At 37.9% G+C, this 15,616-nt stretch overlaps 1 protein-coding gene across 3 annotated transcripts in view; it reads left to right on the top strand.

The window, feature by feature from the left end:
• The window catches only part of LOC136864309 (serine/threonine-protein kinase 16), a 113,759-nt gene that overhangs the window by 73,610 nt on the left and 24,533 nt on the right, over positions 1 to 15,616 (top strand). For all 3 annotated transcript variants that reach the window (XM_067141120.2, XM_067141119.2, XM_067141121.2), the window contains one exon: positions 3,999 to 4,203. In XM_067141120.2, the coding sequence (XP_066997221.2) occupies positions 3,999 to 4,203 (205 nt within the window). The remainder of the gene's footprint in view (positions 1 to 3,998; positions 4,204 to 15,616) is intronic.

The raw sequence follows: 15,616 nt of genomic DNA, 5'->3' as shown, positions 1-15,616 counted from the left end.
TACCAGCAATCATTCTCGCTACTTTCATGTCTGTTACTTCTAACTTAAGAATAAGATATCCTGAGTCCACCCAGCTTTCGCTCCCGTAAAGCAAAGTTGGTCTGAAGACAGACCGATATAAAGATAGTTTTGTCCGGGAGCTGACTTCCTTCTTGCAGAATTCTGTTGATCGCAACTGTGAGCTAACTGCATTAGCTTTACTGCTCCTTGATTCAATCTCATTTACTATATAACCATCCTGGGAGAACACACATCCTGAATACTTGAAATTATCTACCTGTTCCAGCTTTGTATCACCAATCTGACATTCAAATCTGTTGAATTTCTTACCTACTGACATCAATTTTGTCTTTGAAAGGCTAATTTTCATACCATACTCATTGCACCTATCTTCAAGTTCCAAGATATTAGACTGCAGGCATTCGGCACAATCTGTCATTAAGACCAAGTCGTCAGCATAGGCCAGACTGCTTACTACATTTCCACCTAACTGAATCCCTCCCTGCCACTTTATACCTTTCAGCAGATGATCCGTATAAACTACAAACAACAAACGTGAAAAATTGCAGCCTTGTCTAACCCCTGTTAGTACCCTGAACCAAGAATTCATTCTACCTCAGTTCTCACTGCAGCCCAATTGTCAACATAAATGCCTTTGATTGATTTCAATAATCTGTACTTAATCCCATATTCCCCCAGTATGGTGAACATCTTTTCCCTTGGTACCCTGTCATACGCTTTCTCTAGATCTACGAAACATAAACACAACTGTCTATTCCTCTCATAGCATTTTTCATTTACCTGGTGCACACTGAAAATCTGATCCTGACAGCCCCTCTGTGGTCTGAAATCACACTGGTTTTCATCCAACTTCTCTCAACCACTGATCGCACCCTCCCTTCCAAGATGCCAGTGAATACTTCGCCTGGTATGCTAATCAATGAGATACCTCGATAGTTGTTGCAATCCTTCCTGTTCCCTTGCTTATAGATAGGTGCAATTAGTGCTTTTTGTCCAATCTGAAAGTACCTTACCAACACTCCATGCTAATCTTACTACCGGTACTCTATTAAGCCATTTCATCTCTGCCTTCCCACTACACTTCACCTTTTCAGGTCTAATTTCATCTATTCCTGCTGTTTTATGACAATGGAGTTTGTTTACCGTTCTTTCCACTTCCTCAAGTGTAATTTCACCAACGTCATTTTCCTCCACACCATGAGCTTGGTTGTTCGCGACACCACCCTGAAGATCTCCTTTTACGTTGATTTTCAAAATACTTCCTCCACCTGTCCAGTGATTCCCTGTGATCTGTTACGAGTTTACCCGAGTTATCCAAAACACTGTTTATTTCCTTTTTCCCTCCCTTCCTAAGATTCTTTATTACTGGCCAGAAAGGTTTCCCTGCTGCTTGACCTAGCCTTTCCAGGTTATTACCAAAATCTTCCCATGACTTCTTTTTGGATTCAACTACTAATTGTTTTGCTGTGTTTCCTTCATCTACATTCAGTTCCCTGTCTGCACCAGCCTTTGTTTGGAGCCATTTCTGATAAGCCTTCTTTTTATGTTCACAAGCTGCTCTTACTTCGTTGTTCCACCAAGATGTTAGCTTTTTCCCATCTTTACAAACAGTTGTTCCTAGGCATTCCCATGCTGTTTCCACTACAGCATCCCTGTATGCCACCCATTCTCTTTCTATATCCTGAACCTGCTTACTGTCCACTGTTCGGACCTTTACACCAATCATATCGATGTACTTCTGTTTAATTTTGCCATCCTGGAGATTTTCTACCCTTATTCGTTTGCAGACAGATTTCACTTCTTCTATCCTAGGCCTACAGATACTTAGTTCACTACAGATGAGATAGTGGTCTGTATCATCAACAAATCCCCAGAAATCCCGTACATTCCTAACAGATTTCCTGAATTTGAAGTCGTCGTGATATAGTCTGTTATGGGTCTGGTACCCCTACCCTCCCATGTGTAGTGGTGAATAGCCTTATGCTTGAAGAATGTATTCATAACTGCTAAACCCATACTAGTACTGAAGGTCCAGCAAATGCTTCCCATTCCTATTAGCTTCCATATCTTCCCCACATTTACCAATCAACCTTTCGTATCCTTCAATTCTATTTCCAACTCTTGCATTGAAATCGCCCATTTGCACCCTACCATGTCACTCATTGCTTCATAAAACTTGTCAACTTCATCCTAATCTGCACCCTCACATGGTGAATACACTGCCACAATTCTCGTCCTAATTCCTCCAACTGCCAAATCTACCCACGTCATTCGCTCATTTACGTGCCTAACAGACACTAAAAACCACCTGAAATGATGCTTAAGCTTCTGTGGCACTAAGGCGTTCATGTAGAAAGATAGGAATACATTATAGTGTAAAGACAATGACTGGTCAGCAAGCAAAGATGGAGCATTAGAAAAGGAGACAAGGACACACATGGAAACACAAAAAGACCAGGACAATCTGCACAACTCCATACACTGCCATCTTCACATAGATAGACTTTCTCCTCATTGGTCCCATTTCTTCTCCATCCATTTCTTTCCACCCCCCACCCCAGCAAGCTCATATCTGCCAGATCCATCAAGATGGCCCATCAGTGAATGTTGAAGCTCGCTCTCCCACTGAAGCGGGAAAGCAGAAACAAGCTCGTCAGAGGATGATTATAAAAATAATAGTAATGTTACTGGTTTTACGACTGGGCGAATTATGAGCTTGCATTCGGGAGATCATGGGTTCGAATCCCACTATCGGCAGCCCTGAAGATGGTTTTCCGTGGTTTCCCGTTTTCACACCAGGCAAATGCTGGGGCTGTACCTTAATTAAGGCCACGGCCGCTTCCTTCCAACTCCTAGGCCTTTCCTATCCTATTGTCGCCGTAAGACCTATCTGTGTCGGTGCGACGTAAAGCCCCCAGGAAAAAAAACTGGTTTTACGTCCCACAAACTATTTTATGGTTTTAGGAGACACTGAGTTGCTGGAATTTTGTCCCAGAAGGATGAGTAGAAATGGGTGAAAAAAATAATGCAATTTTTAAGCTCCTACAAAATGGTTTGAGATAAAACCAAGTGCAGGGAAATTCTGGATGAATCTTTGATATTCGCAGTTTTAATGAAAAGTGGATTAGCAGTTTTTGCATTTATTCAGTCCAAACTGAATGACAGACAGGCAGGCAGACAAAATGTTTAGAAATGAAGGATGTCATTTCCGCATTGTGTATACTATCAACCATCTCAAAATCACAACACGAGAACTAATGTTCAGACAGACACCACATTAGTAAAATGGCTCTGGTGTTCTTGATGATAGTGCCACCACAATGTTAAGCTCAGTTGCATTATGAGTAGAAATGTAAGAGCTCACTCATCGTCTTCTGTCCATTATATTTCATGTTCAGAAGCTGTAGAGATAGGTACTATTTTAAATTAATTTAACTGTTTGAATTATTTTATACTTTTGCATACACATACCCTCAATATAGACTGTTCTGCCTTTCAGCATTCAGTCTGCTAGCCTCTGAACTAAGTTCCTCCGTAACATTCCGTTTGCAGTTAGCGCTGTGGAGCCTTCTACTTCTGTACCTCTTACCTTAATATCATCAAGAACTAACTCGAAACATTGTTTCCTAGGTCTCCTGCTTTTCTTACCTTCCATGGCCAAGTTTGTTATTCTCCTAGGTAATCTGTCCTCCTCCATTAGTCTCACATGACCACACCACTGAGGCCCATTCATATGTTAACCTTCATCGATTTCATTCCTCTTCATTCTGAATACCATCTTGGCATTTTTCCCATCTGTTTGTGCCACCAACCATATTTACTTTCAATTTTAGTATAATTTTGGAATTCTTTCTCATGGGAAAATTCCATTTTTAGGATATTTATTAGAGAGCATTCCTTGCTCATGCTATGTTATGTTCATTGGGTTGCCTTGGAAACATGTTAGTTGTCTGTTTGCATGTATTCTATCATTTCAGAGGGGTACTCTGGCTCATGAACTAGCATTGAGAAGCAGCACTAATAATCATATGTTACCAATCGACATCTTACATATGTTCATACGAATATGTGAAGGTGTTCGGGCATTCCACGAGGCAACTCCAGAACCGTTAGCTCACAGAGACTTGAAGACTGCCAATATTTTGTTAAGTAATGATAATATGCCGATTATCATGGATCTAGGTAAGTACTAAGTATTATCTGTTACTAATTCTTTAAGTTATAAACTAAGATGCAATGTACGTGGAAAAATCCTGTAGTATTGGCTTGAATCTGGAAAAAAAAAAAGGAGTACATATTTTTTTTCAGTTGTATTGTGTAATAATAGAACATTGAGTGTGTGTGGTTATGGGAAGTGGACCCTCTTGGTTCAAGTATAAGAATTTTTTAGGAGATAATTTCCTTTTTGCTGGGCTGTCTGGCTTAGACTGTAGAACGCTAGCTTTGGAGCCCAGATTGGCAGGTTTGATTCTGGCTCAGTTCTGTGGTGGTTGAAAATGAACAAATATACCAATCTCATATTAGTAGATTTACTGGCATGTAAATTAACTCCTGAGGAGTCCGGCCCCACGGTGTAGGGAGCAACACGTCCGCTTGTCCCCCGGCGGCCCCGGGTTCGATTCCCGGCCAGGTCAGGGTTTTTTAACTGTAATGATTGATGTCCTTGGCCTGGGGACTGGGTGTTTGTGACGTCCTTAATGTTTTTTCCTCACACACAACATTCCACACTACCGCCATTCGAATAACACGCAGGTTCATACAATATGGTGCCAGTAGGAACAAAAGATCCACATGGGTCAATGCCCCGAACAAATAACATTTCAAAAAAAACTCCTGAGGGATAAAGTTGCCGCCCTTGAGCATCTTAGTATTTCATTGAAGTTGGTAGGACAAAAATAGCATAATTATTTAGTTTCCTTTTGGTTATGTTAACTTTTCTTAATTGCATGGTATGAGGGACAAAAATTCTATCCCTGGCCAATGACCTCTATGTTTGGCCCCTTAACAACAAAAAATCTACCTTCAAGTTCTCTCCTGGAAATTAACTTTTGAGACAGTTGTGCATCACAAGATGAACTGGTAAGGTTTTAGGTTATTTTCAACAAAACTTGGCAGTATTCCAGACATTATGCTTTTGTTAATGTCTTTTAACAATTTTACCCTTTTCACTACTGGATTTTCAGTTGAGCCCATGTGCCCCCAGTGCTGGATTTTCGGCTTATCAACTGTCTGTTTATAAAATCTTTTAGTTTCATCTGCAAAATTGTTTATTTGCTCTTTTGCAAAGGATTCAAAATACTTTAGTTCTAGGGTTTCTGAACTCAAATATATATTTGACATATTTAGGTTTGATTCCAAGCACAAACTCACGGTCGGACCCAGTGAAATGCACTTATAGACTTCACAGCAACTTCTCTCTCTCTATCCCATGACACTTTGTCGTCGCTTTTAGTTCTCAAAATTACTTCCAACATCCCACACATCACTTCCATCACTGTCAAAATCTGTTTTTGAATAATTCTCTTCCAGAATGAAAGAATGTCTTCAGGGTGCATACCACAGTTGCACATCAAGCCATGATGCACAGCAGAACAGAGTATTTACATCCGTGTGATGAAGTTAAACATATTTATTACTGTACACTGATGCGTGTACATATACCAAGAAACTAAGTTGTTGATAATGTAGCCAATAGATTGCAGCAGCATACAAGCATATTTCAAGTAAATAAATTTTATTCGATGGTAGCCTTAAGAGCACAACTTTCAAACCATGCTAACCGGACAATTGCAAGATAATTTATTTTACAGATTAACTGAGATTTTCTATAGACTAGCTCAAAAATGAATTATTATACATGACCACATAAAAGGTACCAATTAATCAATATAGGTAAATTATAGAACCTTTTGGGCTTGTCAATAGTATTTCAATAGATAAAATGTATTTCAGTATTGTACCGGTTATGACCTGTACATGCATATTATTTTGAGAGTTGATCGTATTTTATCACCACGCGTATTACTCCGTGCAAGCCTGGTTTGTTTACATTCAGCAAGACGAGCGAGCAAGCTGAGAACAGCTATATGCGTGACGTAGCCGCAGGGGCCAGTTAGATCACCCGCCTGTCATGCCACGTGCAGCTAGCCTGAACTCGTATGTTCCAGATTCAAGCATCACACCTTCCGGAACATTCGATGGAGAAAAAATTTAAAACTCCTATAATAATTGGGGTAGCGACTTGATCAACATGTCATCTTAAAGGGAATTACATAAACGTCGCAATGCTTGAATTTCAAGAAAATCCGTCGAGGGATTCAGGAGATAACCAGCTTCACGGCATATGTGACGTAATGTCCCCAAACCAAATATAAGGAGGGTTCAATATAGCCTGATATCTCAGTCGGTCAGTGACAGTTGAGTAGTCAACGTGGCCCTACTCACTGCCAGTATCGTTGGAAGCTATCTTCGTGTGGTTGTAGTCTCACTGAGGAACTCTGAATTTTTCTAAGTCTTTATAAATGGGACTTGCAATATTTATGAGTGTTGAGGAACTCTGAATTTTTCCAAGTCTTTATAAATGGGACTTGCAATATTTACGAGTGTTGAGGAACTCTGAATTTTTCTAAGTATTTACGAGTGTTGAACTCTAATTTTTCGCCAATAAGACTTGTCATATTTACCAGTGTTGGACTTTAACTTTTCGCCAGTGATTATTCAAAGACTTGTAATATTCACGAGTGATTAACTCTAAATTTATTCGAAGTTTCTGTGAACCTAGACTTGTGATCTTTGCCAGTGATTATTTAAAGACTTGTAATTTTTTTTCATTGATGAACTACAACATTATTGGAAGTCTTCATGACCACGGACTTGTCACTTCCATGAGTGTTAAAGTGTGGATTCTTGAAAGTCTTTATGGACATTGTCTCGTGATTTTTACTAGTGGTGAGAAAACTCATTACTCAAGGTTTTCATGAACTTTGATTTATTCTGCGAGTGACGAAGAGCACATTTTTGGAGTTTGCATGGATTCTACCAACCTCATTGTACTTGGGTAATGTGACTACCCTCAACATCGTCAGGAACCAGCGGAGGTCATCACGAGCATCGGGAACTTGAGGCGTATTCTGTGCAACCAACCTGGATGGTCCGTCCGCATCTTGACGGAGTACTTGGGCATCTTCTGGAACGTGTTCCGGCCGGTGCGGCCTGGTGAGCTGGAGACCCGGGCCATTTAAAGGACAATGTGGAAGACAACCCCTATCTACCATGAGGTGATGTGCAATTTAACATGCATTACATGAATAAACTCTTATCAAATCAGATTCAAATTTTTCTTGTAGATAGGACCCTGCCTCCTGTACCAAGCCCTAGCTGTTATTCATCCAGTTTAGCCCTGAGAACTATTCCATGCTTGCATTGAAAATAAATCTTAAAGTCGGGCTCTTTTACTGGTACAGTATGTAACTGTTTAAATTAATTGCAACTGACCCATTGATAATTTATTAAATAATAATTCTAAGTATTACAATATACACAAATTAAGTGATGAAATGGTGTAAAGTAGTCTGTAGAACAGTCAACATAACATTGCTACAAAATCTTAATAAGGAAATAGGGTTGAACGGCTTTTATTTATTTTTATTTTTTTAACTCAGGAAGATCAACTCCAGGTTGTGATGCAGAAAGTGAATGTTTGAAACTCTTGTACATATCTCTGATACCCACCTGTCTGCATGCACCTCTCAAATGTTTGAAGATTCACTTTGAATACAATGCAACTGTATTTCGTTGTGAGCTGACTAGTATGAACACCGCTCTGCGAAACAAATAAATGTTGTCAGTCCTGCTTCTGCTGCTTTCCACGATACTCGTGCTGTCAGCTGAGGGAGGTCTTCTTTTCCTTCTTCCTCTTCCCCCTCTAATTTGCTTGATTTACCGATGATGTGATAGATTTGTAGCAGTTATAAATTTTGTTACTTGTAATCGTTACTTATTTGGTAAATGCCAGCAAGTTGTATGAGATTTTATACAAATAACCTTTGTAATTTAAGTAGGAACTATACCACCATGAAATGTCATCAAGAATTAAGTGAATATCTGATGTTAGTCAAATCATTTCCCAGAGTGTGCATACATAACTATGACTAAGCATATTGAGCGTCGAGAAGTTTCCATGGATGGTACAGATATGGTAAAAGTATGAACAGAGAGTGGAAAATTGAAAATGGTGACAAATTATTTTCAAACATTAAATTATTTCTATATTTGCAAAGAGAAAAAATTCAAGTACAAATAAGGCAGTCTGTTTGAAAACTCTTCTTATCAAGTTAAAAGAAAGTTACAGGTACACCTTCTTGATTAGCCTTGTGATAATTCTGAAACAAAAGTAGGTGTCAAAAATTGCATTTTGCCATATAAATCTGTCACCATAACTTGCCCTATCCATGGTGCTTGTCATTCCAAAACTCGCCTTATACAGTCAACCAATAGGAAAGGACAATTTCAGCACTTGATTTTGTGCTGCAATTTACCTGTGGTTTTATGTCGGTTGGTCTTTAACTGTGTTAGTATTTCATACTTATTTTGTGCTCTGTATACAGTGTATTAGGATGACTGAGAATATTACTCCTGTTGTGGAAGGTAAAAGGAGAAAAACAAGGGTGGTTCGGATTCCTGGAGAAAGACTAAGGAGAAAATACAGAGGTGGGCTATGAATGTTGCCTCCTAATATTTTAGTTGAGAGTTTCCACCTTTAAAATACAGTGGAACCTCATTAATACGTTTCTGCTGGGGACAATTTAATTGTGTTTACTTGAAGTATTTTTTGTCTTCATTAATTCATGATTTAAATTTTTTCTTCTACATCTCAGGTTTCTCATCAGAATGCTAAATACACAGCTGAGTAGCTCAGGTGGTAGAGTGCTGGCCTTCTGAACTCAATTTGGCAGGTTTGATCCCAGCTCAATTGGGTGGTATTTGAAGGTGCTCAAATACATCAGCCTCCTGTTGTTAGATTTACCAACACATAAAAGAACTCCTGTAGGACACAATTCCAGCACCTTCCGTCTCTTGAAAACCATAAAAGTAGTTAGTGAGACATAAAACCAATAACATTATTGTTCCAAAGGGTTACAGTATTAGCAAAATCAATGAGCTTGAAGGTTGAGCCTTTGTTACTTTGCAACTTTCATCCTTCCTAACACAGACATAAACAATCTTGTTGAAGAAACAGAAGTACTTTGTGAAGGTTCTCAAGAGGAGAGAGCAGGTTTTAGTGTGTAATGCATTATTAATGTGATTAAAAACAACAAAGTTATGTTTATTGAATTTGATTCTATTGTGAGTGCAGTGTTGCCTATAAGGGAAGGGTTTTCTCCAAGTACTGAATGTCATGATGGGATGTAATTGTGATAAATCCATTGGAGAGTTTAATTTATTAGTGAATATCATTATACTGATAGGAGAAAACTATTATTGTACCAGTATATTTTATTATAAAATTATATTCACAATTTTTTCTTGTTTTTTATAAATAAGTTGTGCAAGGTAAAATATTTTATTTTCTCACTGGATTGTCCAAAACTCATCTTATCCAAAATACAAATTTAATTTATTGACATTCTACTAATTATATTTATAATTCCTCAATAAGTCGACACTCTGAATGCATGGTAATACAGTTAAATAAGCGAGACATATCTTTAAAAACTTTCACATTTTCGGCTTTTCCTGAAATGTCACTTGTGATGGATAGGACGAGTTTTTGAACGGACTTCCCCAAATACCTTACAACCTTAAAGATATAACTTGATTAACCTTTAGAATACCAGAGAGCGCAAAAGCGTTCCTCGGCGAGCGAGCGAAAATTGCTGGGAACGCAATAGTGCTCCTTACGAGGGCAGTTTTGTATTTGCTTGTAGTTCTTAGTTTCCCTACATATAGCAGCACATTGCAGGTGATCTAGACTCTTCGGAACCTGTAGTTTCTAAATCTACCACAACTATCGCGCCAATCGCTTTATTTACGGAGATATGATTTTATCAAAGCGACCTATATTCTGTACACCATAAAGGTTTGTGAGTAGAAAAATGGCTGCCTCTGCAGCGCGCAATGTGTTCGAGAATGATGACGATTTAGCTGAATATATTAAGAGTCTGTACCGATGACTATAAGGAGTCTGATGAAGATGTAGCTATATGAGGGTCATGTAATAATGATGTTGGTGATGTTATTTCAGAGACAGGAAATGAGTGTAGCAATGACATTCCACAGTACAATAAACATCGTGATATTGTCATTATAGTGAAAGTGACAGAGATGCTGATTCGGAAAGTGACGGAAATGAAGACACTGTAGGCCATGATGCAGGCAGTAATGACAACAATGCCTATATGCATAATACAATGTTCAGTGAAGTTTCAGTTGGAAATGACACCCGGTTCGAGCCCTCCCTGCTGTATCTCAAAACACCCGGTCATAAAATATTTTTTAAATTAGAAACTTAAGTGCCTAGGTTATTGAAATTTTGCAGATAGTGAACCAAGAGCATGCATCTGCAGACAATAATATTTTTCAGTGCGTAATTTTAATTTTGATTTGTGTTTCTCTATCTCAATTTCGACTTTTCAATTTTCATTTCGATAATTGTTAAACTAATATTTTTTTATATGTTATAGCGTTAATATAACATAGCTTGTGAATTTAAAAACATGTAAAGAACCTCCTTTTCTATGATAAGTTAAAATGTCGGAGGCATATCTTCAATAATAAGAAAGTTATAATTATTTTACTGAAACATTGCAATTTCTTAAAAATAAGCCTGGTATTCTTCGCATACACTACCTATAAGCGACTGGTACTAAAAGGGTTAATAACCTTGTCTCAAATAGGAATATTTTAGAATGAACGACAGGAATATTAAAAAATGGACATTCCTAGACCATTTATAATTTCAACAAATCATTGGGACCTAGTTTTCAGTTTGTTCCAAGGGATGGGGAAATGCTACATGAAAAATTGGCATTCTAGATCTCGAGAAACTTCTGACTGGTACCCGGGATATAGATGTTGATGATACTAAGGGAGTATGGTATCAGTGGAAGGTTATTGTAGTCAGCAAGAAGTAATTGATAAATTTTTGACAGGGTCAAACAAAGCTTTCACCTTTATTGGTCTTAGTTTACATGCATCATTTAATGCGATAAATGTTCAAACCCATTATTACATACAACCTTGAAACCTACACTCTAACCATCAAAGATGTTACCAAGTAGGAAGCATTCATCCCCATGGTGCTATAGTCCTGATAGGCCTTGGACAATCAAGCAACTGCTGCTCAGTCCAAAGGCCTACAGATAACAATATTATGTGTGGGCAGCACACTGGATACTCTCAGCTGTTGGCTTCCTGTTCTGGGGCCACTATCTCACTGTCACATACCTCCTCAGTTCTCATGTAGGCTGAGTGGGCCTCGAACCAGCCCTCAGATCCAGATAGAAATTCCTGACCTGGCTGGGAATCAAACCTTGGGGCCTCCAGGTTGGAGGCAGCCTAACTACCCCTGGACTGCAGGGCTGGCAAACTTGTACATACATACATACATACATACATACATACATACATACATACATACCCCAAATGCCAGTACAGCAGTTATAAAGTTATGAAATATTTCAGCGTGTGACTACACGTCAACTCTACTCGGGTCGACGTGAAGCTTATGATGTAAGCCTCGCCGCTTCCGGCAACAGTTGTAACACGTCACCTAGTATCAACAGATATTCTATCCTATTTTATACATCCACTAATAATTGAAATTCAAGACTACAGCAACATGTACACCTGTATAAAGTCTGTAAGACCTCCAAGTTTGATGACAATAAGAACATAATTATAGAAGTTATTAAGGTATTAAGGCCAGGCTGAGTAACTCAGACTGCTGAGGTGCTGTTCTTCTGAACCCAAGTTAGCAGGTTCGATCCTGGCTCAGTCCGGTGGTATTTTAAGGTGCTCAAATACATCAGCCTCGTGTTGATAGGTTAACTGGCACATACTGTACAAACTTTTGTGAGACTAAATTCCAATACCTCGACATGTCCAAAAAAAAAAGTCAAAAGTAGTTAGCGGGATGTAAATGCAATAACATTATTATTATTATTATTATTATTATTAAGGTATTAAAAAACTGATGCAATTAGCATGATGTATCTTGCTGACTATATAAGCTGGCTCCAGACGCACACATTATCCCATCTACGATCCACAGCTGCACCATGCTGGTCAGCTGTTGGACCTGATACAAAGTTCTACATTAAACTCTTCATGTCTTAAGACATAATTATTTTCTATGTGAAACAGTACTAAAGACTTATTTTCTTCATTGTAAATAGTACTTTAACTTTTTATAATATAGTACAAGAGCCTCCGTGGCTCAGACGGCAGCGCGTCGGCCTCTCACCGCTGGATACCGTGGTTCAAATCCCGGTCGTTCCATGTGAGATTTGTGCTGGACAAAGCGGAGGCAGGACAGGTTTATCTCCGGGTACTCCGGTTTTCCCTGTCATCTTTCGTTCCAGCAACACTCTCCATTCTCATTTCATAGCATCTATCAGTCATTAATAAATCACTTTGGGAGTGGCGACCCCATCGTACTAATAGCCTATATCTGCTTCATTCATTCCATCCCTGACCCGGTCAGTGACTGGAAAACACGTTGTAGGTTTTCAATATAGTACAAATGAACACTTAGAAAAAAAATTCTTGTGTTATGAGACAGTGATTTTCATCGGAATAGTACTCTATCTTTTCACGATATATCATAAGTGAGCACTCAAACACAGTTTTCATGTGGAGTAGACTTAGCTTATTCTGCATTACAATAATACTTGACTCTGTACGGTCATTTAACTTGAAGTGACATTAACGTAAATAATTCATTGGGACTTAGTTATTTATAACAAATTCCAACTTGTAAGTTTGAGAAGTTCCACCTTTCCACCTTTAAAATCTTAAGATTTTGTTAGTTTAAAATAACATTAATTTATTTAAACATTAGTCGGTACATGTTTTGTTTTTCATAGAAAACATCTTCAGCTATGATCCTGATTTACAATTAAAATCTGCACAAAAAACACTTGTTACATAAGTAAAACACAATTAACCACTCATATTAAAAATAATTTGTCCTTGAGAAGTTGAAAGGTCTAAATATCTAAAGAGTCTTTGGTTTTGTTCTTCATTGTCACTATTTGACATCTCTTTCATGTGATAGATGCGTTGTGTAAAAAGCCACTTGGAAAATAATCCCAAGGCAAGGAGATCTTAAGGCGACACTCCAGTGATAAAAATAGATATTTTGGTCATTTTGGTGAAATTTTTTTAATGACTGAAATTGAAAGGACTGAGTTTCTTTTTTTCTTGTCACGAAGTTATTCTGCGGAATTCAAAAAATTTACACCGTGATATTGCTCTGTTTGCCAATTGTAATTTTACATTTATATCCCATTTTTCTCCCACAAAATTCTGCCAAATGTAACAAAATTTGTATGGTATATGTATTAAAGCTATATTAACAAACCTGCTTATGGAATTTTTGATTGCAGAATTTTTTCAAGTAGTAGGGATTTTTTTAAGTCCAAAATTATAGAACGTAAAAATTACACAAACTTTAGTGCGATATATCTCCTTATATAAATTATGTACAGAAAAATTAATACGTAGTGCTTTTAAAAGAAGTATTATCTACCTAATTACGAATTTACATTAACATGTTAATAAAATTTTATGAAAAAAATGGAATTAAAAATTTCAAGAACAAAAATTTATTTTGGAAAAACTATTAATTGTATATGAAAGAAATGTTCGTGATATCTCTACTTTTATGTAGGTGACATTCGCACAAAGTTTCATGAAAATCCATGCATTAGGTAAAAATATATTTTTATCTCCGGATTGTCGCCTTAGTTTCTTGATAAATAAATAAAACAACAGTGTACAACTATGAAAATTCTTGTGTCATTCAACACTTGATGTGAATGGAAAGGGAGAATTTTCTTGTCAAATGAAATTAACTGATTTTGTTTGAGATGGAAAGCAACTTCCTATTGTTGCGTCCTAATCTGGAAAGGAGAACGAAAGTTTGAAGTTCGATAACGAAAGTGACCTGGCTGTAGTGTTTAATAACACCTTGATTTTTTTGCGTTACACCGCACCTACACAGATAGGTTCTATGGCAGCTATGGGACAGGGAAGGACTAGGAATAGGAAGTAAGCTGCCATGACCTTAATTAAGGTACAGCCCCAGGATTTGCCTGGTGAAAAAATGGGAAACCACAGAAAACCATCTTCAGAGCTGCCGACAGTGGGATTCGAAACCACTCTCTCCCGGATGCGAGCTCACAGCTGCGTGCCCCCAACCGCACGGCCAACTCAACCTTGAGTTTACTCACCACCTGACACCTCTCATGGCGGACTCACACCAAGCTTCCTACTGTGCTCAAAGATGCTTTCCTTCTAGTGTTATTTGTGCCAGCAAGGTCTGCATGCATGGTAGAGGGAGGGGGTACAACAACTGCAGAAGGAGATAGAGGAGAAATGTTCCATCTGGGCAGGGAATTCCTCCTTCTGGACCTATTTTGTTATTGATGCCGAGTAGGTTTAATAAGGGAGATGTTGAATCAAATAAAGGATTTCTATTTTCTGTGTTGTCAATCAGATTATGTTTCTTATTACAGAACTTGTCCAGGAAAATAAATAGGTTCTCCGTTGTATTCATGAGGCACCCTTTCTTTACTCTTTTTATTTCCTCCAGAATCTGTTCTGTGGTGGTATATGTTTGTCCAGACTCTTTTATGTGGTTACTCATAACAAAGAATTTTCTTTGTTTACTGGCATTTGTGTGCTCCCTGTATCTATAGTTATAGTTGCGAAGTCTCGTCTGATTTGTCCACTGTACGAAGCTTCGCAGCTAGCGCAATTAAGTCTGTAAACACCTGAATCTGTATAACTACTGTTTTTTGGGTAAACACTACTGTGATTAAAAAATGTATTGGCATTTGTTATATGGGTGGAGTAATGCCACTTGTACTTTCCTTTTTTTTTTTTTTTTTTTTTTTAACACTTTTGCTGTTTTGTAAAAGTGTGGGATTATTATACGAGAAAACAGCAAAGCCGGATGTTTTACTTGTGTACAGATAAGAAAGGATTTCCACCTTATCAATACTGTTTATTGTAAAAAAAAAAAAAAAACATTATCTTACAGTACCGGTTTCGACCTATCTGGTCATTATCAGCTGAACGTAGTTTGTACACTTACATATATGCTAGGCAATAATTGACATTACTTTGTCTAAAGGGAGATGCCGTGAGGAAACAACATATCTGAATGTGTCCAAATTGGGTATACTAAATGTAAAATTGAGTGTGTGTTATCATTTGGTACGTGGGTATAAAACTGTCAGTCTGTCAATACGGACATGAAACTCATAAATCACGATTTTTTACTTGTGTCCGGGGTCAATTTGGAAAAAGTTTCCTCTTTACCTCACTTATGATTTTATTGATAAACTTTACATCATAACCATTAAATATG

The sequence above is a fragment of the Anabrus simplex genome, chromosome 2 (genome assembly GCF_040414725.1).
Source record: "Anabrus simplex isolate iqAnaSimp1 chromosome 2, ASM4041472v1, whole genome shotgun sequence".
Classification (NCBI taxonomy): Eukaryota; Metazoa; Arthropoda; class Insecta; order Orthoptera; family Tettigoniidae; genus Anabrus; species Anabrus simplex.
This window is presented reverse-complemented; position numbering and strand designations above follow the sequence as displayed.